Source organism: Scleropages formosus, chromosome 18, assembly GCF_900964775.1.
Source record: "Scleropages formosus chromosome 18, fSclFor1.1, whole genome shotgun sequence".
NCBI classification, from domain to species: domain Eukaryota; kingdom Metazoa; phylum Chordata; class Actinopteri; order Osteoglossiformes; family Osteoglossidae; genus Scleropages; species Scleropages formosus.
The window spans coordinates 10,793,065-10,818,881 of record NC_041823.1 but is presented as its reverse complement, the minus strand read 5'-3'; the positions used below and the strand labels follow the sequence as shown (position 1 = coordinate 10,818,881).

The following is a 25,817-nucleotide window of genomic DNA, read 5'->3' as shown; positions in this document are numbered from 1 at the left end:
TACACCACTTTCCAGTACTGTACTCTGCTCTACTGTACCCTACTGTACTCTACTTAGGGCTTTTTTGGCCGCTTGCCAGCGCAGAGTTCCTGGAAGCCCGTACGAAGCGCCGCGCACTTCAAAGGGACGTTTAACTGCTACCCGGCGCGCGCGCCCCCCCTCCCCGCGGGCTGCACGCACGTGAGACCCTGGCTTGTCAGTCACCGAGTTACCGCTCGCCACAGAAACGTGCGTGCCGTGCAGCAAAGACCAGCGGCAACAACAACAAAACACAGGCTGCGAAGGAAACGCTCCGTCCTTCCTCTCCACACGACACGTCCGTCGTCGCCAAATTGCTGATAGTTGTCCCAGTTACCACTCTCTCTCCTCTCCCCCCCGCCCACAGCCCCCCACAGCCCCCCACAGCCCCCCACCACCAGCACCACGGGCTCGAGCTGCAGCCCGAAACTATGCCGCAAAACCCCGCGAGTCCTTAACGACCGCGACCCGCAGCCTCTCCTCCAGCTGGAACCCGGGCGGGACGGGACTGATTCCGGAGGAAAAAGCAAGCGACCTCCCCCCCCCAACCGCAGAGCTTCCTCCCACTGTCTGTGTTCGTCCCGGGACTTTTCTAGCCCTTCGTCTCCGCTCCGGCCCCTCGGTTCCTCACCGTCCCTCTCGTCTTTACTTTGACCTTTAGTTATCCGACACTGGGAAAAGTGATGACGTCATCGCCATGGAAACGGAGCCCCGCCCCCGCTCCACCCCCCTCCCCTCCCCTCGCGCGCCCTCGTTCCGTTTCCTGAGAAATTTACAGCGGAGTGAGTGTCACTTTACCCCGGGACTGATCAGGCGCGCGGCGAGACGCGTAGCGTTTGGCGGGTTCGCCGTAGGGGTGCGGCGCTATATTCCTCCTACGTTCACACAAAAGTACTAGTACTAGTACACATCGTAATTACTCGAACATCAGAAACAGTACAAAACACCGTCCGTACACCTTCTTCACCGTTTTACACTGTCTGTCCTGGACTGAGATTAATTCATTAATGATTATCAGTAACCATTGTCCAGTGCTGCAGGGTCGTGGTGGTCCGACGCCTATCCCAGAGGAGAAGCACACCAGGTCGGGGTCACCCTGAACGGGACATCAGTCCATGACTGTCTAATAACACACACACGTATTTGAGCTGTGGGAGGAACTACCGTGAACATGGTGAGAAGTGTAAAATCAGCACAGGCTGAGCGGGATTCAAACCCACTGGAACCGTTAGGCACCGGCGCTACCTGCTGCGCCGCCGTGTCGCAGACATGAGTGCTTAACAAGTGATTTTACATCAACAATACTTGTGTTACACTATAATTAGCTCATTACATTATTGTAACGACCCGCGTTACTGATTGAATGTAAATAGTTGCATTATGGGAAATAATGTTAAATGTGTGTAACCACTGGGGGCACTTAGGGGGGAAAATGGTAGGGTGACCGTGTCTCCCAGTGTGTTGAGGAGGAGAGTTTAAGGGTGTTAAGGCAGGTAAGCGTAGGTCCTGGAGGAAAAGGGGTCTTCGGACCGAGAGCATTATTTCTCTTGCGCTGGTGTTCGAATAAATCGTTCGTTATGAACGCTGCCTTCGCGTCCTTCTTCGTCCCATCCAAATCCATGGCGCTGCGCGCCGCATTATCATTGGGGAAGTCCATGTAATAAATTCATATTCGTATATTACAGTACATCTAGTAGGTATCTTATTGCTAGTTAAAAGCTTAATATGAATGTTTTAAAGGTATAATATATTTATTTTCTAAATATGATTAATAATCAATATTTCATCTAGGTGGGGGTGCAGTGGGTTGGACCGGGTCCTGCTCTCCAGTAGGTCTGGGGTTCGAGTCTCTCTTGGGGTGCCTTGCGGCGTCCCGTCCTGGGTGTGTCCCCTCCCCCTCCGGCCTTACGCCCTGTGTTACCGGGTAGGCTCCGGCTCCCCGCGACCCCGTATGGGATAGGTGGTTCAGAAAATGTGTGCGTGTGTGTGTATATTTCATCTGGCTTGGTCACAACCTAATGACAAAGAAAGATGCCAAATACGGTAGATTTTGTCACAGCCCGAGGCTGTCTGATGGTCACTGTCTCCTGAGCTCAACTCCAGTGTGGAAGAGTAGAGGAGAGTCCAGCGTGACCTGTCCTGACCCCCAGCTCCAAACCCTCCGTGTAGCACCTTGACCAACGGCCCCAAAAGCCAATGGCCATTCACGGTCGACCGAGACACACGGTACGTACTAATCTGTTGCTGGAAACTTTCCCAGGAGTTTAACTCTCTCAGTAATTTGATCATTTTCTCTTTTTTGATTCCTTCTGGAAAATCAATTGAAAAAGGCTTTGCCTTGACTTGCAATATATTAAGTAAAATTTAATTAAATGATTTACTTGCCACCGAACGTGTCATTCGACACATTCGGGTCATCCTTCTTCGACCGTTTTCAGCTGTGGTAAAACAACCTGGGTGGTACTGGAGCTTCTGCACTAGAACCCTGTACTTTGCAGTGATTTTTTTAGGATACAGTTTCACTCTTTGTTGGACTTCGAGACCCTCCCCCATCAGCCTCCCAACCGCAGTAATGCGTGGAAGAGAGAGGTTAAATTCCTGACCTCTTTAAGGAGGCACAGCCCCGTAGTTGTGCTTGGGGAGCTTTTCGAACTTGATTACTTGGCTTCATTTAAGTTTCGTACTTATTTTCCCCTCCGGCGTGGACGCTTTGAATAACATGTCCCATAATGAGTAGCCATGGCACACAGACTGGCTGCCGAGTTCCACATACAGGTGGGCAGGTAAGCACGGGAGAAAAAATGGGAACCTCGCCTCTGCACAACGCAAATGTTTATTGTGAGTTTTTCAGTGAAGGCAATAACAGACATCCAAAAATACTGGCATTCTGTGTCACTTGAATAACTATCAGTCAACAGCTGTGAATTATTTCACGCGAAAACTAATATTCAACCATTTACTGATAAGCGCAGGGAAGCTGTTCGGCCATTGCAAATGAAAACCCTTTGCAGTCGCTGTAAAATTTACATGAAAGAAGTCGGAAGTATCTGTCGCACATGACGCCGCACACATGCCCAGCAAGTCAGTATTTCCTCATCAATGTCTTTTTTTTCATGCAAATAACTGCAGAAGGTCAAAGCACAGTAGTGCACAGTGCACACGCAGGCTGAATACTATAGTACGCCGCTTCCGGCTTGCTCCTACACTATATGGGTGACTCATCTGTACGTAATCATTGTAAGCCACATATTGTAATAGCAGCTGTACCATCAATGGACACGTCAACACAGGATTCCAGGTACTCAGTACAATTAAATTCCAGCAGCTGTTATTTGGTACATAAACAAAGCAGCAAACAAAGTGTTATCACAGTATTTTTTGGAAGGGTGATATAATGGAGTGGCAGTCAGGTCTGAACTTCTCCTGTGCTGCAGCAAGCGCTACGCAGCCAGCTCCACGGTGCCCTCCTCCTCGCCGTCGGCCCTGTTGGCGCGAATCTCCACCAGCGTGCGGGCGAAGCGGCTCCATTCGTCAATGTGGGGCACGGCGAGTTGCTGGCAGGCAGAAGACAGTCATGTCAGGCCCTGTCACACCTTGTAAAGTTTGCTCTCAGACAACACAAGACAGTAAGTATCACAGACATAAAGGACTGTGGTGGTTACAGGTTGTGGGTTCAATTCCCCGGAGTTATTCCTTGAAGCGTTTAACCAGAATTTGCATGATTTTTCTATATCTTACATCTCATAACAGAGGAAAAGCAGCACTGAAATAATAGTATCCAAAAAGAACAATACATCCACATAATCTTCAGTTAGAAATGACATAAGACTGGAATTTAAGCAGACACTCACTATAACAAAGCTCAGGTTAAAATGCAATGAATTATGTAGGTTATGTCATGTGTTGCTTAGGTCGCAATGTTTGCTTTACTTCATTTAAATAAAACTGAAAACAGCTGCAATGGACTGGTGTTTCATCCAGGTTGTACGCCCTTCGGCACTGCACTCAGTGCTTCCGGGATAGGCTCTGGATCACTGCGACCCTGCTCAAGACAAGCAGTTATTGAAACTGGATGGAAGAAAAAAGCTTGCTCACTTACTATTGTTTTAGAAATATTCAGTTCAGTTCCGCTAGTCCTGGGGAGGGTCGACGTAATATTAATAAATAGCAAATATTAATTTAGCAAAATGTCTCCAATACAGACATCTAAATATAAAGAATTTTTTCAGAATATGTCGAATATGAAGTATTCAGTATTTCAGTATTGAATTTTTGCAGCCATTTTAACAGTGGGAATATATTATTGACGAATGACTGTTTATTTACCTCTCCTACATCATAGATCCAGACGCGTCCCTCCGAGTCTCCGACCGCTACCTCCCTGCCCCCTGATGCCCATCTCACCCTGTTCAGAGCGGACGTTCCCTCAATGGTTACACTCGCAGAGGGCACCTGGGGAAGAGTTTCACTTTGGTCAGCCTCCATGGACCCATAGTATAGATGTTCCATGATATGAAGAAGCATTTAGATGGACCTTGTGTTACTTCTGAATGGACGCCAAGTGGATTTGGACTGATGAGGCTGAGGTCTAAGTTGACCTTCAACGTGTAAGTGAATGAACCAGGTTAGAGCACTGCAGCCTGCTGACTGACCTCTGTGTCATTGTTGAGGTTCCACAGGTCAAGACGTCCCATTCCGTCCACCGTGGCGAAGAGGGCAGGGTGCACCGGAGACCACATGACATCGTAGACGTAATCGGCATTGTCCTCAAAGGAGTACAGTGGCCTATTGTGCTAGGATGGGGAACGAGGAAGCTGCAGCACTGAACAGGGTCTGATGCAATGTAATGTAATAATGTGGCCCAAAAACACATTTGAATATGGAGCGTCATAATGTCCAGAAACAAACCAGAAGTGTAAGGTAAAGTTTATCTCACAATGAATATAGGATTTTCTCCCTAAATTAATCCCCTTTTAGAGATACGGGCACATATTTAGAGTTTTTCGCACACATTACAGAGACAAACATAATGATTTCCCAAACCTTTGTGGTCCATAGTTTTACGGTCCAGTCGAATGACGAAGTGGTGAAGAGATGAGAGAAATCGATGGGGCCAACTGCACTGTGACAGCTGATGCCAGTTACTGGCCCCTGGTGACCCTCAAACATCTCCCCAATGCCAGCCTTACTGAAGATGACAAAAGGGTCAAGGACAATGTATGACTATGCAAGATTCCAATCAGTGCCTCAAGTCAGATCGAATCAGTAGCGCATAATGATGATGATGGTGATGATGGGACAGCTAGCAGCGTAGTAGTTAGAGCTGCTGCCTTTGGACCCAAAGGTCACAGAACTGAGTTCCACCTCCAGCTGCATTACCCTTAAGCCAGGAACTCAACCTGAATTTTTCCAGTAAAATTACCCAACTTTATACATGGGTAAATAACTGTAAGTAGCTTAACCGTGTAAGTTGCTTTTGGGGAAAAGCATCAGCTAAATGAGTTAATGTAAATGATGATGATTATGATGACAGTGCCCATTAAAATGGGAGGGAATATACACGTGAATGTGCCAGGTGGGACCCAGCAGTCTGCTTACAGGCCGTGCCGGGATGCTGCGTACACAGTCCCCTCCTCGCTTCCCACCACATAGTTGTTGACATCTCCCGTGGGAAAGGCCATGCCCGTCACTGCCACGGGCTTCGACTTGTTGTAGACCAGCTCCATGCTTTCCTGATAAAGGGCCAAACAGGACAGCTTCTTGCTTGTGTCTCAAATAACACCTTTCTATATGGATTTAAAGCCATATTCCACAGAAGAAAAGCACTACACATGAAGGCTCATCACCCACCTGAGGCTGGGAGAGCATGTCCAAGTTCCAGGAACACATTTTTCCATCAGTGGACACCGTGATCAGGTTGTTTGCGTTCTGGGTCCCCACCACGTTGACACAGTACACTGGGTGCTGGGAAACCAGAGCAGTGATGAAATAACATGGTAGAGTAAGGACTCTTTTTCCAGCACTGTTCCAAATGCACCCCTGTTGAAGGATTATTTGATTTGACTTTGACATTATTGAGATTCCCACAGATTTCATGGCAGATGACTAAACAATAGTGCCTTTATTAAAACTTACAATGCTGTTCAGTACTGAGAAGTCAAATGGACCCAATAATGATTGTATTTGGGTTCTTTGGGTTCTTTTCAAATAAATATGTATCCATAATAGTTTCATTTTGCAGCGTACAGTGAATCTCAGTTGCAGTTTAGCCTTTCTTCATTCAAGCAGAGGGCATTAAGAATGTGTCTGCACCGTATCCGGGGGGATAACGAGAAGAAACATCGGCAGTCATGCATGCGTCACGTATCAGCCATGCGGGAAGCACGGAGCCCTCCAGGAGCTTACAGTGTGTGCCGCAGCGGAGAGAGGTGTCCGTTGAACGGGGGTCCTCCTGTGACTGCGGTTGTCCCAGAGCACGATCTGCCCCGAATACGTACCCCCCACCACCAGGTTGGGGTGAAACCGAGCGAAGCACACCGACATCACTGATGACTGCATGAGAGACAGAGCACATCTTATGCTCCATTACGGAACACAGGCTCACATAGCAGACAATAATAGAGTTTGCTTCAGTCATGAAGAATACGACTTTCTGGCCATAACATGGACTTTTAACACTTGCTATAAATCATGCTTATTGCAAAATTATAGTTAGTTATACATTTAATAGAAATGTCTCTTCCTTGACTCTGTGTGAAAAATAATTTAAATACTTTGAAGCTATTTACATGTCGTCTGAACGAAAGGACAATACATTTACTACAATGAGCTCCATGCGGAGCAGATGATTTTTGATGCAGCTCAGGTGGATTCACAAGGTGGAGTGGAGTGGAGTATGTGCTCCCCCAAGGCATCTGCGCTCACCTGGCAGTGAAAAACATACTCCGGGGTCGTCTTCTTGAACTTCATGTTCCAGACCAATGCGACTCCATCTGGTTCGTGTGGAGCATCTTCATTGTTGTTGTGAGAAGCCACCAGCAGTTCAGGATACTAAATGTTAGATGAACAAGGTGCTGAAGTTTGCATCTTTCATGAGTAATCTAGATAAAGAATATGCTGTATATCAATATGTTTCTCAATTCATCTTATGTTGCTGACAAAAGCGTTGATGAGCAATTAAAAAAAATGACGGGTCGGTACCTGCGGAGACCAATCCAAGCAGGTGACGACTCGATGTTTGGACCAGTGCTCATCGTAAAACAGACGGTTAAAAGACAGGTTCGATCCACCTTGAACGTCCCTGAATGTGAAAGAAGATGTGATGCGGAGACTCAGTGCGGAGGGTTTACGCCGAGAACACCGAAGGGCGCTCTAGTCATGATGGATCAGCTCTGTTATACTGCACGTCCAGAGGTGAGGAAGATGGAGAAAGGGGAAACCAAATGTTCATCTTGGCGAATCTTATCAGCCTCCGGGATCAGAGTCTCTCTGACCTACTCCGGGTATAAAAATAGAAGCAAGATAAGATTCCTGTTATCGCTGCACTCTGTGAAAAGTTTGATTTCTTCCCGAACAGAGGTTGTACGAAAGTGGTGTTGTGAAAGGGAGAGGCTTTTGACAAAACGGAAAACGAGACTGCAAAGTGGCAGAAAGCTCAAAGAGAGGTGAACTTGCGTGGTCCTGGAGACCCGACCTTTTATATAACTTTGGGCCTTTTGTTCAGTCGCTCTTCTCAATCCTGATCACTTAACAGCCATTCACATCTCTCAGCATTCTTGTTTACGATGATCCAGGTCTCACCCTTCCTTGTCCTCCAGATCGCGGCCGCTGTAGTCGAAGAAGATGTCAGACTCCTCGGCCAGCGCTCTCTCCATCACGCGGATGGTGCGGTCGAAGAAGATGAGGAATTCCTCGGAGTGAAGGACCTGCTGCTTCTCCTCCTCCGTCAGCTCTCTAGGGTGGACTGAGATGCTCAGAGATCAGCTTCTGATCATGATGATGAAGCAGAGAATGCAAAATACTGGACTACAGTGGATTTGGGCAATATGTGAGGATTTCTTCTTGGTAATCATTTTATAAGAGGACAGTTCCTGGAACTGGAATTTGAAAGTTTGTGATCCACCCATCCACCCATCCATCCATCCATCCATCCATCCATTTTTAATAGTTGCTTGTCTAATGCAGTGTCACGGTGCCATGGAACCTCTCCTCGAACAGCAGACCATGAGGAAAGGTACACCCCTCATGGGAAGCCAGCATACCGCAAAGTTTTTTACTACATAATTATGTAAAGCTTCACATGGAGAATGCCCGCAACCTGTCTTTGTTCTTACTCTCGTTAGTCTCCTGCTTCTCCTCCTCATCCTCCTCATTGGACTGAGCCCCAGGTTTTGGTTCAGTGACCTCCTCATCATCTTCTTCCTCTGCAAAGAAACAGCAGCCACGGTGAAAAGCAGCTCTATTCAATTTCCACAATTAAGTCCAAGATAAATACAAACGGCAGCGTGTACTCTCTGAATAGAAACGGTCTCTCGGGCGGTCGATCTCCAGTCAGAACCTCTAACTCTGCTCTTTATATAGTTTCCAGCAGAACTTCAGAAAACACTTCGCACAGAGGGAATTTCTTCAACACAACCAAATCAACAGAGTAATATAGTTTTAATATAAATGCAATATGGGTTTGCTATCAGTGTTAAAAAAATAACTAGGAGTAGAAAAAGCTATTATATCAATAACCTGGTTTCTGGTTTTTAAAAAAAAATCACAGATGGAGTTTCCATTAAATTAATGTGTAATTAGGGAATTATTACAATCAATACTTTTTCATAATGATTGCAGTAATCCTAGTCACTCCAAAAACAGTTACTCGTATTTACCTTCCGACTGATGTGCTGCCAGTGGGGTCTGTGTCTCTTTGGAATATGATACTACTTCCCTGGGCAGGAAATCCACCTGGGTGATTTTGGATGCCCCCAGCCTGTGCATCCTGCGACTAGGGGGCATACGTGCACGCTTCATGTCAGTCATCGTGATCTCAAGCGACGCCGTTAACACATATAAATGGATGTGGAAAAAAAGTCAATGAGGACAGCATGAAGTTGCAATTTAACTGCAAAGTAATTAAAGTGCACAAATTCCATCAGCCTTTTTTAGACAAAGGAACTGGCTATATTCTTGCTAAACCAATAGAAGTCATGTATTTCATTTCTGCCTTAAAGTGAGGTGATGCATAAGCATAATTTACAATGTAATAAATTGCAGCGAATTATAATTTACTCTGTAGTATTAACAAGTTTAATTTCCAGTGAGCTTTTTTATTCAGAAACAAAAGAAAATGCTGTTAAAGCAAACATTTTAAAAAGGATGAATTTATAATAATGATGTAACTAATAATTTTCCAGCACAATGGCATCAAGTGATATCCTTGGTAATAGAAAAATCAAGCTGTATAACGATAAATCTGTTTAAAAACCCTAGGCTGTATGCTGACAGGATGCACGTATAGGAGTGCCGCTGAGGACGGGGAGTAAAGAGGAAAGACCAGATGTACCCGAGCTCAGAGTCAGCCTGCAGCTGCAGAACAGAGGGGTCAGTGTCCCACTGCAGGGTCCTAGAGCGAGCAGCAGGGGGCGTCACACGGGGCGGGGCGAGGGGGGAGAGAACATGCATGATTAACTACTACAGACCACCCAGTCCACAGCAGTCACACAGGTACATGCAAGGTAGGAGGCAAACAACACAGCCCAAAATAAACAAAAAAATCATACAGCACTGACATCCTACAGCTACTGGGAGAAATAAAATACAGCAATTGCTCTTAAAACTAACATACCACAACTAAAAGTATGTTAGGACTTAATAGTTGCATGTATTTCCCTGCTAATTTTCTTCTGTGTAAATTCACAACCGAATCAGAAGGTATTTAAAAGCAAGAGTGGCGTCACGAAATTATAAATACTCCCTTGCTAATACAAAAATGCATTTTTAAATAAATACAAATAGGTCTAGGTATGAATACACAAATAAGTGAAGATGAATACAGCAACACGTGGAAAACAATCTATCTTGACTAGTAACGGAGAGAACTCTCAGAAAGGTGTGTCCCATAATTTGAAAATTAATTCACAATGACTTCACAAGCTGATGATAAACATATCAAAACGATGAACTTGTATGGTTACTGAAACAAACTTCTGCACCCACATTAGAAATCACTTAAAATTTGCAGAGGAAATAATGCGTAACACTGATGATGTGACATATTTTATTAAGGATGAACCTTTAAAAAATATATCATCAGTAGGTGAATGATGTATGAGAAATGAATTTATTCAACAGTGTCTTTGAGAGGGAAAGATCCTTTACAAATTATTGCAAGGAGGCAGAGTACACTGTCTACCCATCTTATGCGTCATCCAAGATGTAAATATGCAGGATGGACATATACAGCTAAATGACTTACATGTTTAAAATACATCATTTTGTTATACAAGATTTCTTACATTTTTTCGTAGCAAATAACACTAAGATGGTTTTTTTTTCCCTTAAATAATCATACATTAATATAAGATAAAATGATACTGAGGTTGCTAGATATTCAAACTGCAAATATGAACCAGATTGGCCTACATATGCAAAAGTATGATGTAATCTGTCTGTTCTATGGTGAATACTTTCTATTCTATTCTATTCTATTCTATTCTATTCTACTCGATTCAATTTTATGGTGCATACTTTAAAGATATCAGTGATCAGCTTACATCTCCAGGGCTGTGAGTTAGAATCTGGGTCCGGTCCTGTCTGCAAACTTTAAAAGTGCTCCGTGCGGCTCTCCTCCGGATACTCAGATTTCCGCCCACAACTCAAAGACATGTTCTTCGTGCCACGGATCAGCGACTCGGAAATGCCCCTCAGTGAATGAGTGCAATGGACCGGCGTCCTTTCTGTGGTGATGTCACCTAAAGCCCCTTTGCTTCCTAAAATAATCTTGACATCTCTTGTCAAGTGGTTACTGAAGATACAAAGAGGGATGGATGAACACGGCACTACTAATGGAAGCGTAACTGCTGTATTCCAATTCAGGCATGACTTCCAAGTGCCATCTATCTACATTAAAGCCACATTCATTTCAATCCTTCCAGAAAGCAATAACACATAACACCTTGAGTAAATACAGAACATGCTGTGAAATGCATTTTAACTGGCAGGTTCAACATAGTATGTGCCTCACCTCATATATCGCATGTGTTACACTTAAAAAGGAGGTTTAATCATGGAGATGTGACCATGCAATAAACAGTTGTCAGAGCAGTGTAAGGTTCATAATGAGGGGACGTTGGTTATTAAGCAAGAACAATGTGCTCAAATTTTTACAGGAGTTTTGGTATATACAAAAACAATATATGCATTATAACACATCAATTTAAATGTTACATATTAAGCTCCTGTTCAAGCTGAAAATCACAGAGAGACAGAAACGCTGCTGACGTATTTTGTCAGAAGTTTCGCATGAGGTTCTATAGCGTCAAAGGTTAAACAGGGATCAGTTAGCATATCAGGGCCTCTTATTTAGATCACCTGGTGCTGAACAGCACTGATGCAGCTTAACTGCAAATGTTGCCTAACGCTCCCTCTGAAAAACTCACTCTGGTCAAAATTCAGCCCGATACTTGCACAACTTTGGCAGAACCATTTTGGGCGTGATAAATTTACCCCACGATGCAACTGAAATTTAAGCAAATGGTGGTGCCACTGAAGGTAAAATTTTTCAGCTGTGAAAATGGGTAAATAATTGTAGGTATATTAACATCGTAAGTGGTTTTAGGGAAAAGGATCAGCTAAATGAATAAATGTAAATAACTGTAAATCGAAGGATCCACAGAATTAAATCCAGACCTTTGCTGTAGCCCAACACTTCCCAGAGTACCACTGAGCTGATTTACGGTTCTGCGTCCCTCCGGGCTGCGTGATCATAAAGTGGGAAGCGCAGGCGGATGTCGTACCTTCCCACGGTCCCTCCGTCCACTGACTCCTGGCTTCCAGCCTCACTGGGAGTGCTCACTGATTTCGAAGAAGGAGACATAGGGGTTGGGACTAAATAATGAAAATAACACGTATCCCATGTTAAGAGCTGCAGCGGCTGCACTGGGGGGGGGCAGCAGTGTCAGACACAGCAAAAGAAAAGAGGGGTTCCAAATCAACAGGATGGATTGAAATGGTCAAAGCAAAAAAGTTTAAAGGACAAAAGAAAAGAAAGAAGGTTAAATGCATTCCTACGCTTCCTCCAGCCTTTGGAAAATGAACATGGCTTCTGAGATACGCTAGATGACTCAGGTTTTGAGGGAAGAGAAGAGAAGAGATGCATGCGGTGTCATGGCAGGTTTTTTCTGGGGGGGTTGGCTAATTAAAACCCCACACATTCCGACCACCACCGCGCTTTGACACCCTCAAAAATCCAGCTTAGAGCTGGTCTCCAGTGATAGCTGAAGACCCCAAAAAGCACAAGTAAGTGAGCCTAAATACGGCATCATTTACCTGCAGGTATTATGAACCCTAGTCTTACTAACTACAATCCATATTAAGTCAAATCAAATTTTCAGCAAACATTAAACCTAATTCATTCATATAGCAAAAACCAGCAAGGTAAAAATAAAAACAGATTTCTGGGGTCACCGAACAGAACTGAATGCGGAAAGAAAAAAATTAATTACCTTGAAAATGCACGTTTTCATCGAATGTTTGCAAAAAAACGAAATAAAAAATACGGTTTAATCACATTTTGATCACATATGTGACGCAGGCTGAAATTAAGATTTTAGGAGCAATCCCACATCCCTGATGTACAACATTCTGAAGTTAGCAAAGATTTTTCAGGCGCGAACCAGAAATTCATGCCACTTTCAGTGATCTAACAACTGCGATGCTATATAAGAAGCAATTTCATGTTAAAAACTATTTGGTCATAATTATTTTTAAGCTCAAATTTTTGGTTGAAAAAGTTGCTTCTTAATGTATGTGTTTTCACACTCGTCCAAAGGTTATTTACCACGGTGAACACAGCAGTGGTGAATATTGACATTGATTTCTGTATTTTTACCTAGTGGGGGTTCTGGGGAGATGCCGATACTCTGCAGAAGGGCCTCTGTCTCCCTGCGCTTCCGGTCCAGGTCAGAGTCTTCGTGCACGTTCTCTGCCTTCTGCTGCATCTCCGACTGAACCGTGCAGGAACAGCGACCAAAGTCAGCGGTAAACACTAGTAACTGCCCTACCAGCAGGGAGCGTAGTGGCTAAATTTGCTTAAAGACACAGGCTTGAATCCCACAGGCTTGTTTGGATGTTCTCCCTGTGCCTGTGTGGGTTTCCTCCAGGTGCTCTGGTTTCCTCCCACATTTGAAAGACGTGAAGTTCAAGTGAACTGGTAACACTTAACTGCCTATGATGCGTGGATGTGGGTGTGGCAACCCTGTAATGGGCAGTCACCCCATCCAGGGCGTACCTAGCTAGGCTTTGAGCCCAGAAATTCTGGAATAGGCTCCAGACCTCCCCGACCGGGAGAAGCAGTTAATGAAAATGATTTATTTGAATAACCTTTTGTAGATTAGTTGGCCCTTGGATCCAAAGCAATTTTCAATTTTACCTGTTTACACAGCTAGATATTCCACTGGAGCAAATCAAGTACCTTACTTCATGGTACAACAGCAGGGCCCCACAAGGGCCTTAAAGTAGCAACCTTCAGGACAGAAGTCTATGACCTCGACCTGCTGCCTTAAAAAAGAGAGAAGTTTCCGTCTAACTGGGTGAAGGACAACAGCAGCATGTGACTGCAGTTCCGTGACTCTGCATCCCCGTCTCGTTCTCACTTTCGCAGAACCAAATTTAAAAGCGCACTACAAGTAGGTCAAGATGGAAGGCATTAAAAAATCTGGCAAAATGGGCTGCCTGCGCAGTGCGCTCGCTCTCCTGTCCTCTCACCTCCTTCTTCTTCCTCTCCTCCTCCTTTCTTTTCTTCTCCTCTCGAATCTGAGCGAGGCGCTGCTTTTTGCGCTCCAGCTCCGCTTTAAGGTCACTTTTGTCCGACATGTTCTCCTGCGGACAAAAGTAAGCCTGTAACAGATTGATCCAGAAATAGATCGCTGATTATGTTCTGTTTAAATACTGACATCGAGATGGCGGGATGAGTGTTTACAGAAATAGATTACCTGCTTCACTTTCACAGGGCACCTGTATCCAGTGTGGCATGGACTCAAATTGGTCAGTTTGAATGGGCCTTAATATAACAAATGTAATGTAATGTAAATATGTATTCAGGTTGCTAATGTTATTCCTATTTAAAATTGCCATGTACTTTTTGCGGGTTGGACCAGGTCCTGCTCTCTAGCGGGTCTGGGGTTCGAGTCCCGCTTGGGGTACCTTGCGACGGACTGGTGTCCCGTCCTGGGTGTGTGTGTGTCCCCCCCCCCCCAGCCTTGTGCCCTGTGTTGCCGGGTTAGGCTCCGGCTCCCCACAACCATGCCTGGGACAAGCGGTTCAGACGACGTATGTACTTTTTGCACACTGATGCTGATAATAATATACGGTATTTTGACCTTTAGCAAACTCTGCATGATTTGTTATTTATACCTATAACTGACAGTTAAGTTATTCAGTTTTTTGTCATATCATTTTCTAACTTTGTGGGTATGTAGGTATTGCAACAAAATAATACACACCAGCTTGATTTATTATTTCAGAAAATGCATTGAGCTCTATATCACAAACACTTAATGACACATACTACACACCACACAGTTCAGAGAAAATAAATCATTGAGAAGATTTTTTTCAAAATGTAATAAGGAAATTTTACAAAAACGTTATCATGAACAACACACAACAAAAATAAAGGATGATAAAAATTAATTAAAAGAAAAATCCTACACATCTTTAAAGTATAATCTTTATTTGAAAGTACAAAAAATGAAATGAACATATTTCACAGCTCACCAACAACAGAAAATTAAACATGACTATAAATTGAAAAAAATGGACAGATAAAAGAAACTCAGGAGAGAATATCATTGATATTCAGAGCTGGACTGAAGAAAAACAGAACAAAAACAAACAAATGATTTATGACCACAGAACTCAACGAATGATGGAGAGACCAGGACCGTCTGCAGAGATTCAGTGTGTTGTCCTTTCGTATAAATACAAAATATACATGTTAAATGTAAAGAGTAAATGTAAATGCGATGTATATTACAGCATCATTCTCCTATGTACAACTTATTCTGTACTAATTCTTAAAGCCAAGGAGAGTGGACGCCATGAGTTCACCCTATAATAAACTAATAATAAGAGACCACGCGAGCCTAGATCACAGAAACGACATGTGACACGACACGGGCGCTACACGGAGTTGCACGCACACGCACACACACACACACAGAGGGATGTCGCACACTGCTGAGAGGAAGTATAACAAAGTGTCCTGGTTTTTGCTTTGTCACTGTACTGTCTCTCTGATGTCATTGTCTTCTTTCTCACACATCACTGCAGCTGCGCAGCCGGAAAACCCGGAGCGCTACGCGCCGAGGAACTGATTTTGTTTTCATACTTCATTGTAATCCCATGCAAGCAAACTCACTGCACTGCATGCTGATTTGTGATATTAAACGCGGGGGGGTGGGGGGAGGGTGAAATATCAATGTTCACACGCATCCCCGTTTTTGCCTTCACTTCTCTGTGCCATCGCATGTGAGCTGAGCGCTCGATCCGATCGTTTTCACACATGATGATGCGCAACGAGACACAGTGAGTAGTAACGCGGAGAATCGCGTCTGGGTCGCGCGCATTGCAAGCCAGGGCTCGCGGGTTTTACTCACCGCGTCTCCGCGTTCGGGGCTCTTGCTCCGAGATGCTGTGTCACTGCAGCGCGCTGTGTCACCGCGGGACACGTCCCGGCGGCTGTTGGAATATGAATGATCCGCAATTATATCGCGGCAAGAAGTGCGTCTTTAAACGGCGCGAGCATCCCGACGCGCGACTGGCGCGAGCCGCTCCCCCTGCAGCGGCGCTTCGTCTGAAGAGCTACGTTAGTTACCGTCGCGAAGAGGACTGGCCAGCGTTTCGGATGATGCGAGCATCCCTCAGGAAAGGGGGCGATTTTCCGCCACCTAACGCTCAGGAGGTCATAGCCCATGAACCAGAGCTGGGTATATATAGGGTTTTTAAACTTTGACTGTTGTTTATGTTTTTTAAATTTATTTTTTATTTTTTTAACTGTATGTTAGGGCGTGTTATTGTTTTATGTGAGTCAAATGTTGTGCACTGGCCGTGTCATGGTGTCCAAGACAAATTTCCCCGGAAAGGGACAATAAAGTATATTCTATTCTATTCTATTCTATTTCACTGGAGTAATTCTGGGTGATAACCTTGATCGAGGATACTACAGCAGGAGTGGCGCTCAAGCTACAAACTTTCGGTCTGCAACTGCTTAACCACTGCGCCCCCTGCTGATAAAAGTACCCAGTTGCATAAATGGGTCAAAATGCTGCAGGTTGCTTTGGATGAAAGAATCACTGAACAATGATTAATAACTATTGTTATATGATGGGTATGGTTACACTTTTTAGTTTTGGTTGTCAATGGATTTTTTTATAATTACTTAATGATGAGGGCGGTGCGGTGGCGCAGTGGGTTGGACCACAGTCCTGCTCTCCAGTGGGTCTGGGGTTCGAGTCCCGCTTGGGGTGCCTTGCGATGGACTGGTGTCCCGTCCTGGGTGTGTCTCCTCCCCCTCCGGCCTTACGCCCTGTGTTGCCGGGTAGGCTCCGGTTCCCCTGCGACCCTGTATGGGACAAGCGGTTCTGAAAATGTGTGTGTGTACTTAATGATGGTGGATTTTTAGATGGGGCGGAAATCCTTTGCAGATCTAATTCCCAGCTGTCCTTGGGTCATGGTTATTATTAGGCACTTTTTACAGAGGTCATTATAAAATGTGGCTGAACTTTATCCACTTAGTGTAAAGAATTTTAATGTCCGGTCTGAGATCTGAGTAGTCGGTACACTTTTAAATTTTATACGATCTTGTTACGATATATATGTAAAAGGTTTGAAGAAATAGAAACTTGATTTGCTGCAATAGGACTGAAATGGCAGAGGTAACACTGTTTAATGGAATAATGCTTTCCCCGTCCATGTCCTCTCTACAGGTGTACCTCAGGGACCAGTGCTCGGACCTTGTTTGTTATCACTACATACATAAGTATATTGTAGCGTCCGGACGGGAGTCCGACACGGACGCGCGTTGCTATTACGTCCAAACACAGACGAAATATATAATGACTTCACGTGCAGTGTGAGGTTAGACGTGTACGGTGAGTATTGTAAGACACTCGGTGGAAGTGAAACAAGAAACACGAGACCAGGAAACACACACGGTGTTGGAACTACGGTGAACAGTGAAACGCTAATCTGTGAGTCTGACCGCAACCCTGAGACGTGACGAAATACCGGACAGGAACGATGGACCAGGACTGAAGAACAAGAGGCAGGAACTGACGGGACGGGCACTCGGGACTGGAACATGCACACCTAGGAAACAAACTGAGGGAACAAGAGACTACCAATCGCCAACGAAGCACAAGAGAACTGCTGATTAAGAATCCGCGACTAGTTCTGCTCCGCTGGCTCCTTTTATACCTCCATGTCCTACGAGACTGTGAGGTGATAGGTAAGCGTTAGCTAGCGGCACTGAGTGGCGCCGCCTCTGACCAGGAGGGGCAGTGACCCCGTGGGATGTGACATATATAAACCTCTTCTCAGATGGCTGACTGTAATTTGAAAAGTTTTCTCCAAATCTGGCATCGCATCTTTCCAAAAACAACCTGGTCAAAATTTGTCTAGACAATATCACCCTTTCACCCTCATCCACTGTAAAGAACTTTGGTGGGATGTTGGATCACTGTGCAAATGTGTGATTAACCTCTACACTTAATGGTTTCGTCCAAATAACCATTTGTTCTCATTGTTCCATCTTCGGGGGGCGTGGTGGCGCAGTGGGTTGAACCACAGTCCTGCTCTCCGGTGGGTCTGGGGTTCGAGTCCTGCTTGGGGTGCCTTGCGGCGGACTGGCGTCCCGTCCTGGGTGTGTCCTCCTCCCCTTCCGGCCTTACGCCCTGTGTTACCGGGTAGGCTCCGGTTCCCTGTGACCCCGTATGGAACAAGCGGTTCTGAAAATGTGTGTGTGTGTGTTCCATCTTCCATAGATCAGCTTCTTCCTTCCCAAGGTGTCTCAGCACCTTTCCTGATCCATCATATGAGGCAGGTGGGAAGCTCCGGGCAGTGACTGCACACTGCCTGTTGGATTGAGTTGTATGGCACTGCTGTATAGTGAATCCTGCCTGCAGTGATGTTAATTCAGTATCATTTGACTGATGTGTTCCTCTCATCTTTAGTGGCACAGTTTGTTATAACACACGAAAAAGCCCTTTTGGGTTGGGCAGCCACCAGTACTGGGACCCCAAGATATTTACTTTTTCTCCCACCTCCTTGGCCTTGGAGCTTTTAGTTTTCCTCGCCTCGGTTTTCAGATGCCTTGTGTAATTCATTAGCAACTGCCTTTTTTCCTCTACCTTTTATCATGGAGCTAACTGTATGTTTATATAACTCCCTAATGAGCACTGCTTGAAATATTTATTGAATTGTTGAATGATTTCTGTGCTAGATGGACCGGGTTAGGTAAAACGCTATTCCATCAGCTGGTTGTCTTGCATAGTTGTGAGGCATGTACAACCCTATTCATGTAATTCATCTTATAGAAAGGCATAAACTAATAATAATAATAATAATAATAATAATAATAAGATACTTTATTGTAATTGTACACAATACAATAAAATTAGTGTGGCAACCCTCAGAAAACAGCAGGAAAAGGGACACTAAAATAAAATAAAATAAATAAATAAATAAATAAATAAATAAATAAAAATTTGATTAACTTTGAAGTCCTCAGTAATGATAATAATAATAGATGCAGCAGACAGCATAGTAGTTAGACATGCTGCCTTTAGTCTCTGAAATTGCATGTTTGATTCCCACGTCCTGCTGTAGTACCCTTGAGCAAGGTACTTACCCTAAATTAATCCAGTAAAAATGACTCGGCTGTACAAACGGGTAAATAATAGGTGGTAGCTTAACAGTGTAAGTCCGTCTACTGAAGAGAGTCGGCTATTTTAATGCATATAATAAAATAAATAACAATATAAAGAAGCTCAGTTAAAAGGGAGTTTAGACTTGTCTTGTTATAATTCTCTTCAAGGAGTGTGTTTTGCTGCCAACTAACAGCCAGGCTCGTAAATACAGGTCACAGACAACTTTGAAAAATACTAGTAAGCGAAAAGAGGAGTAAAAATACTAAAAAGAAGTAAAAATATTAAAAAAAAAAGATTAAAAAAATAAAGTCTGTATATCTGTCTCATTGTCTGTACCTTCAGAAATTCATACCTGTAGCATTTGATTTGTAGGTGAAGCCAGTGAGTACCTAACTGTGCTCCATATCACATAAGCAAGAAATATTACATATTTTCTGAGTTCCATCTACATGATTTATTCAGCTACTAGCAGATGCTTCCTCAAAGCGACGTACACCTTGGAGGATAATACAAAAAGAGCATGATCAACAGAAGCGCAGATTGGATGCAGACACGGACACGCGATTTTAGAGTCAACACTGTCAACACCTGATCTGCGCTACATAATAGCGTAATGCATCAATATAAAAAATCTATAATATAGACATGATTAGAATGTTAAATGTATGTATGGGCAGCTGGTAGTAGTGGTTGGTTGCTTTTTGTGAACCAAAGGTCGCAGGAGGAGGTTAGATTCCAGAATCCCACCCCCAGCCTGTAGTACCATGCCTTGTGCAAGGTACTTACCCTAAATTGCTCCAGTAAAATTACCCAGCTGTATAAAAGAGAATAAATAGTTCTAAGCAGCTTAACACTGCAAGTCGCTTCGGAAAAAAGCGTCAGCTACGCGAATAGATCTATAATTTGACCCAACTGGCTTTCCATCCTTGTCCTGGGGGACTTTGAGTCGTGTGGGCGGGGCCCGACACTGCGGCCAATGTACTTGTAGGAATAGCGCCCCCACTGGTGGGTGACGGCTCAGCTTCACAAATCCCTTTGAGTTTTCTCTCTGCTGTGTTTGCAGCGCCGCTGGCGAGCAGGTTTCGTGAGTGGACGCGGTCTCAAGTAATGTAATTAAATAAAAAGTGTACTTCAAAATTCACGGCACCGCAAGGTAACTCCTGGTCCCGCGTAGAAATGAGCAAGTTGATGATTGTCGCGGTTGTCTCCGCACTTGTTGGTGTTTTTCTGGGGGAAAGACTCGTTGCTCTGAGGTACGTTCTCTGTCAGTGTTTCTTTCTCTCGTGAAAAATTTGAAATGTCATGTGTATAAAGCACCATTAAAGTAGTAAAATTTGTTTCTCACTTCTTTTTTTCTCAACACTAAAGTAACAGTTCAGTTTTTGCATATTTACATATTTATATCCTTCATGGCCTGCAACAGTTATTATTCAGTTAACTCCTTCTTCTAGTTGTTAGTTATGTATCCTAAACGGCCCTGTTTTATATTGTGGAATCGGTTCCATGAGGTGAACTAAGACTTAGTGCATGAACTGGCAGCTACTGCTAGTACTAGTTCAACTAACTGTTGCAGCAAGTTTGTATTTTGAAAGACTTATCATGGATTCAGTAATTTTCCACTGTTTTTCCCTGATATTTTGCCATTTTCACCACACTTTGCTTCACTCTGCCACTTGGTATTGTGTCCTAAACCTTTGTCCGCCTGCATGCCGTACACTTGACCTTTGGACTTTATTTATAGGTCTGAAAATTTCTAAGTTATCAGGGTTGGTGTTGTGCTGATCTAACATTTCTCTCAGTCAATAGGAAACCAGCAGAGAAATCTAAAAATGGGGGGGGGGGAAACAGAAAAGTTGTTCACATTGGGGCCCACATTGCTGTTCTTTCGCAGGAGAATGACTTTAGCCTCCAGAGAAGTCGTCCCAAACCACCTTCCGAACTGCCACCACATTAAAGGCCTAGGTGGGTACGCCACAGGCCAGCGTCCACCGTATCTGTTATTTTACTCAAGATGAAGTTATTTTTGTTGTGCATATGTGCTGCGTGTTTCTCACACGCCTCCAGCGTGGGGATATTAACATGTAAAAGAATAAGAAATGCTCTAGATTGCGTTCCTTCCTTCGGTCCATTGATGATTGGGTAATGTGCCGTACAGTCATCGCCCCAAGGACAACTTTACTCTATATATGTCGTACAATCTAAGTTTGTCCAAAGCACTCATTGTAGGATTGAAAGAACGTTTGGTCTATATCAGTGTAAACCATTTAGTATGTTCTTCTAGAGTAATAACTATATGACTATATCATGTATATCAATATATACCATACTAAGTTTTGGTAAAGTAGAAGTTGTATGACTGTATACCCGTGTATACCATGTTTATATTAAAATACACAATGCAGTCAAATCATGTCATAATTATTTTGGTACAAGTTAGCATGGTATGTATTAATATATACCGTGCTCTAAGTTCTGGTAGCGTAGAAATGGTGACTATTGTGTATATCCATGTGTAGCACAGTGCGTTCTGTTATACCAGGTTGTGGCTGAAGCATTGTGTGGAACTTATCTGCTGACTGAGGGTGAACACACAGGAGTGTATTGCTAGTGAACCATGCCAAACCTTTCCCAGACAAAGCATTTGTGTGGGTCACTTCATGCCAGTCATCTTGTGCTGAAAAGCTTGTTATTTTGACGTAGACATAACTCTCGTCTAAGTATTTATTGTGAAGCTGCGTTTTTTTTTTTTCATTTTATTTTTGAACAGAATATGGATCGGAGGATATAACAGTACTTCCACATGGAGTCGCAATTATCAGCACAGTATGTCTGTGAGGTCTTCTGTTTTTGTACGATGCTCTATTTCATTAATTTTGTTATGTTATCATTGTTCTGTATAAAAATGCATGTCAGCATACATTTGAATCGTGCTTACTTTTAAAACTATCTTTAATACAGGCCTTGTGTAGTATATCAATTATATGTATGTCTTTTATATATATAGAATAAAATTCTACAGATCTGCGTGCATATTTCACTGTTTTTTGTCATATACAGGGACTGAAGTACCCAGGTATGATGTCATTTTCCGATGCACCAGGGAAGATGTACACAATAGACCTGTACGACCAAAGGATGAAACCTGTGGAGTTAAGGATTGGACGGGGCTTCAACCTTGATTCTTTCAATCCACATGGAATTAGCATTTACATTGATGAGAAGGGTAAGGTAAACATCCAAAAGCTGGAAACTTATTTTCTAGAAGTTACGTAATTCTATAGTGCTCATTTGGAATTATTTGTATTATAAAAGAAGTTAAGAATTTTGTACGGCAAATTTGTACATCTCGTGATTATCAGTAGGGGGCAGCTGGTAGCGTAGTGGTTAGAGCTGCTGCCTTTGGGTCTGAAAAAAGTCGAGGTAGAGTCTCACTTCCAGCTGTAATACCCTCGAGCAAGGTACTTGCCCTGAATTGCTCCAGTAAAGTTACCCAGCTGTATAAATGTAACTTATTGTAAATAAATGTAATCACTGTAAATAGCTTAACATTGTAATTTGCTTTGGAGAAAAGCATTAGCTAAATGAATAAATGTAAATGTAATTTTTGTTGTGATAAAAGCTTCTTACAGTGCTGGTGTTCATAAGTAAAATTTTATTCTGTAGGCCTTGTTACATATGTTAGTAAACAGTTTTTTTTTGTATCTCTCGGTATGAAAAAAGCCATTCCAGTTACGGTATAAGCCGGAGTGTGGAATGCATGAAGTGTCTGCAGCAGAGTTTTTTTCTTTTTTTTTTTTTTTTTTTTTTTATTATTTTATTATAAGTATTTGCTTCTGAAGCGAAACCCAGGACTGTTCTCCTGCACCCTCTTGTGTAGCACCTGCTTTGAGCTCTAGGAGGTGATAGTGGATAATGGAACAAATTCTTCAGCTCTTGTTTCTGGTCACTTTCCAGATCACTCAGTCTATGTGTTTGTAGTCAATCACCCTCATGGGAAAAGCCAAGTAGAGATCTTCCGATTTGTGGAGGAGGAAAACTCTATTGTGCACCTGAAAACAGTTCAACATGAACTCCTTCACAGGTATGTAAATTATAACACTTGATGGCTACCTGGAAAGTATTTAGAAATAACTACACAAATGAAGATGCTACTGGATAGATAAAGTTCTCTCATGACAGCGGCATAAATGAAAGACAACAAGTTGGCCGTGAAATTTTTATTTGAATGGCTAATGCAGTGCAAATTTGACATTAAAATAATAAACATTACATGATTTCTCATTGCCTCATAATTTTGATAAATGAATATATGTAAAACTTTCTGTATCGCAACCCAAAATGTTTATTTGGGCAAGTTTAACTTGAAAGATTGCTAAAAGCTCTAAATAAAGCTATTCTTGTATACACTGGTCCATTATGGCATTTTCATTTCATCCAGTTTTCATTTTGTCCATTAACCGTCAAATGTAATTATTTTTCAGTTGTGTGTGTAGTCCATTTGATTCTAAATTATTTTTGAATTTTTATCCATATCTTATTCAGCTATTGAAATATGCAATCTTTTTAACCCTGGTGCTGGTGTTTGGTTTCTCTTTTCAGTGTAAATGATATTGTTGCCGTGGGAACGGAGAGCTTCTATGCCACAAATGATCATTACTTTGCCAACGATTTTCTGAAGCATTTGGAGCCTCTCTTTGGACAGCCCTGGTGTAACGTTGTCTTCTACAGCCCTGAGGAGGTGAAGGTTGTGGCTAGTGGCTTTTACTCAGCTAACGGTATCAACAGTTCTCCTGACAGAAGGTTTGGCGTTAAATATTCACTAGCTTTTCTTTTCATACACCTTTGCATGCTGTGCTAAACAGAGTAGGAAATAAAACTAAATTATTTTATTATAAAAATCAGTATTACTTTTTTTATAGTAATGTTATTGTAAGCATTATTTTTCAGGCATATACATGGGACTGATGTTTATGACCATAAAATTGTTGAACTGACTGTTCAGGAAACAGAGAACAGGATGTTTTAAACCAGGAACTATTCAAGTTGTTGGTTTTAAGTCACTGAGGCACTCTGATATTATACCTTTTTTTCCACCCTGAACTCTGTTTATACTTGCAAGAAGTGTTTAATATTCACTGAAAATGACAAGATAATTTAAGAGTGCAACTGGCCCGTGTCTTCCTAGGGTTGTGTGCAATTACTGTTTCAAATAGGACAGGGCATGTCACACTTCATTATTTTTTAGTGTTTAGAGCAAAGCCACACAGCAGTGTTAGTATGTACTCTTGTCGTTCTTAATGTTAGAATATTTAATAACAAAGATGTTGACATGTCCAGCTGCAAAATCTTACTGTTCTTAATTCTTTTTTTCAGGCATATATATGTAGCTGATGTTTATGACCATAAAATTGTTTCCCTGGCTGTGCAGGAAAACAAAGAATTGACTCCAGTAAAGGTAAACATAATTAAATGTAATTCTTTTAATCTGTAAATTGCTTGAAGCCCCAGTAATCTTAGTTAACACAGTAGAATACAAAACATTTATTAGCCATTGTCAGTTATAGACAGCTCAGGTCACTTTAGAATTTGACATTAGTAATGTCATAAAAATGTGCGTAATTCTTGCCTGCAAGCTACAGTGTTAATTTGACTGTGTAATGCACGTAGAGATGCACAACACAGCTAATAGTTTTAAGTGGGAGAAGTGCCTGGGGAAAAAGTGTTTTGATGTAGTTAACATAATATGATCCCTAGTTGAAGAAATATCATTTTTCTTTTGTATTTCTTAAAGTCAGTGGCTGTTGGATCACTGTGTGATAACATAGAGGTGGACCGGAATACAGGTGACCTATGGCTAGGATGCCACCCAAATGGCTGGAAGGTGGCATTTTACAATCCTGAGGACCCGCCTGGGTGTGAGGTCAGTCTGTTGTCCAGGAACAGGATATGAAGGAATCGTATGGTTCATTCTCTTGTAAATGTGAAAAGCTCAGTACAATTTTAAACTTTGAGAAAAACTTTCCATATGTTAAACTGGGAGCATTGTTTTCAAAATGCTTTTGTTTTGTGTGGCATTTTTTCATGCTTTTTGTTGTGACACTTCTATTACCACAGGTTATTCAAATCCAAAACATCCATTTGGAGAAGCCTGCTGTGAACCACGTGTACACCGATAACGGCAGCGTTATTCAGGGGTGTTCAGTAGCCTCTGTGTACAGAAACAAGCTCCTGATTGGCACAGTCTTTCAGAAAGCGGTGTCCTGTGACTTGAAGTAGTGGTACGCACAGACACGCACCTTGTCCCCAGCACAGCCGCCAGTGTTGGTGTTTGGAGCACCTAATGAGGACTTGTGAAATAACTGCGGTAAATTTACTGTGAATGTTCCTACTGAAGTTTTCATTAATAACATTTTGCCTTCCCAGCTGTAGCTTTCAGTATATTGTTAATTCTTGTAATTGCCTAAGTACATTTTCCTTTCTGCAAATTTAAGTAACATTTGAAAATTCACTCTATAGTGTTCCTTCTGCTTATTGGATATATTAAGCTAGGAACTATTCAACTTGTAGATGTAAAAAGTCAAGTCGGTGGGGAACAGCTGGATGTTATACGGAGTTCCACCCCCCCCCCCTTCACGAATGTATTTACGGAAAGTGTTTAATGTTCAC

The 25,817-nt window shown here is 42.9% G+C and overlaps 2 protein-coding genes across 6 annotated transcripts; one reads left to right on the top strand and one right to left on the bottom strand.

Moving 5' to 3' along the window:
* Nucleotides 1-2,837: 2,837 nt before the first annotated feature.
* dync1i1b (dynein cytoplasmic 1 intermediate chain 1b) lies at nucleotides 2,838-16,141 on the bottom strand. 5 transcript variants are annotated; one of them, XM_018762678.2, is made up of 17 exons: nucleotides 15,882-16,141; nucleotides 13,990-14,121; nucleotides 13,115-13,229; nucleotides 12,021-12,162; nucleotides 9,569-9,628; nucleotides 8,895-9,010; nucleotides 8,352-8,441; nucleotides 7,819-7,981; nucleotides 7,219-7,318; nucleotides 6,943-7,068; nucleotides 6,424-6,570; nucleotides 5,869-5,982; nucleotides 5,617-5,750; nucleotides 5,062-5,206; nucleotides 4,671-4,811; nucleotides 4,345-4,470; nucleotides 2,838-3,572 (listed from the first exon to the last, which is right to left on the bottom strand). In XM_018762678.2, the coding sequence occupies exons 2-17, from the start codon at nucleotides 14,095-14,097 to the stop codon at nucleotides 3,459-3,461; spliced, it is 1,941 nt and encodes a 646-aa protein (XP_018618194.1). In that variant the 5' UTR covers nucleotides 14,098-14,121; nucleotides 15,882-16,141; the 3' UTR covers nucleotides 2,838-3,458. The 5 variants fall into 5 exon arrangements, with proteins under 5 accessions (XP_018618194.1, XP_018618193.1, XP_018618195.1 ...); XM_018762677.2 differs by having other exon boundaries at nucleotides 13,990-14,103; XM_018762679.2 differs by having other exon boundaries at nucleotides 12,021-12,111; nucleotides 13,990-14,103.
* Nucleotides 16,142-20,144: 4,003 nt separating this feature from the next.
* On the top strand, nucleotides 20,145-25,442 carry LOC108940718 (serum paraoxonase/arylesterase 2-like). Its single transcript, XM_018763058.2, has 9 exons — nucleotides 20,145-20,404; nucleotides 21,043-21,113; nucleotides 21,919-21,974; nucleotides 22,209-22,374; nucleotides 23,106-23,232; nucleotides 23,751-23,951; nucleotides 24,525-24,606; nucleotides 24,943-25,071; nucleotides 25,266-25,442. Exons 1-9 carry the CDS (start codon nucleotides 20,328-20,330, stop codon nucleotides 25,425-25,427), a joined length of 1,071 nt encoding a protein of 356 aa, XP_018618574.1. The 5' UTR covers nucleotides 20,145-20,327; the 3' UTR covers nucleotides 25,428-25,442.
* Nucleotides 25,443-25,817: the final 375 nt, after the last annotated feature.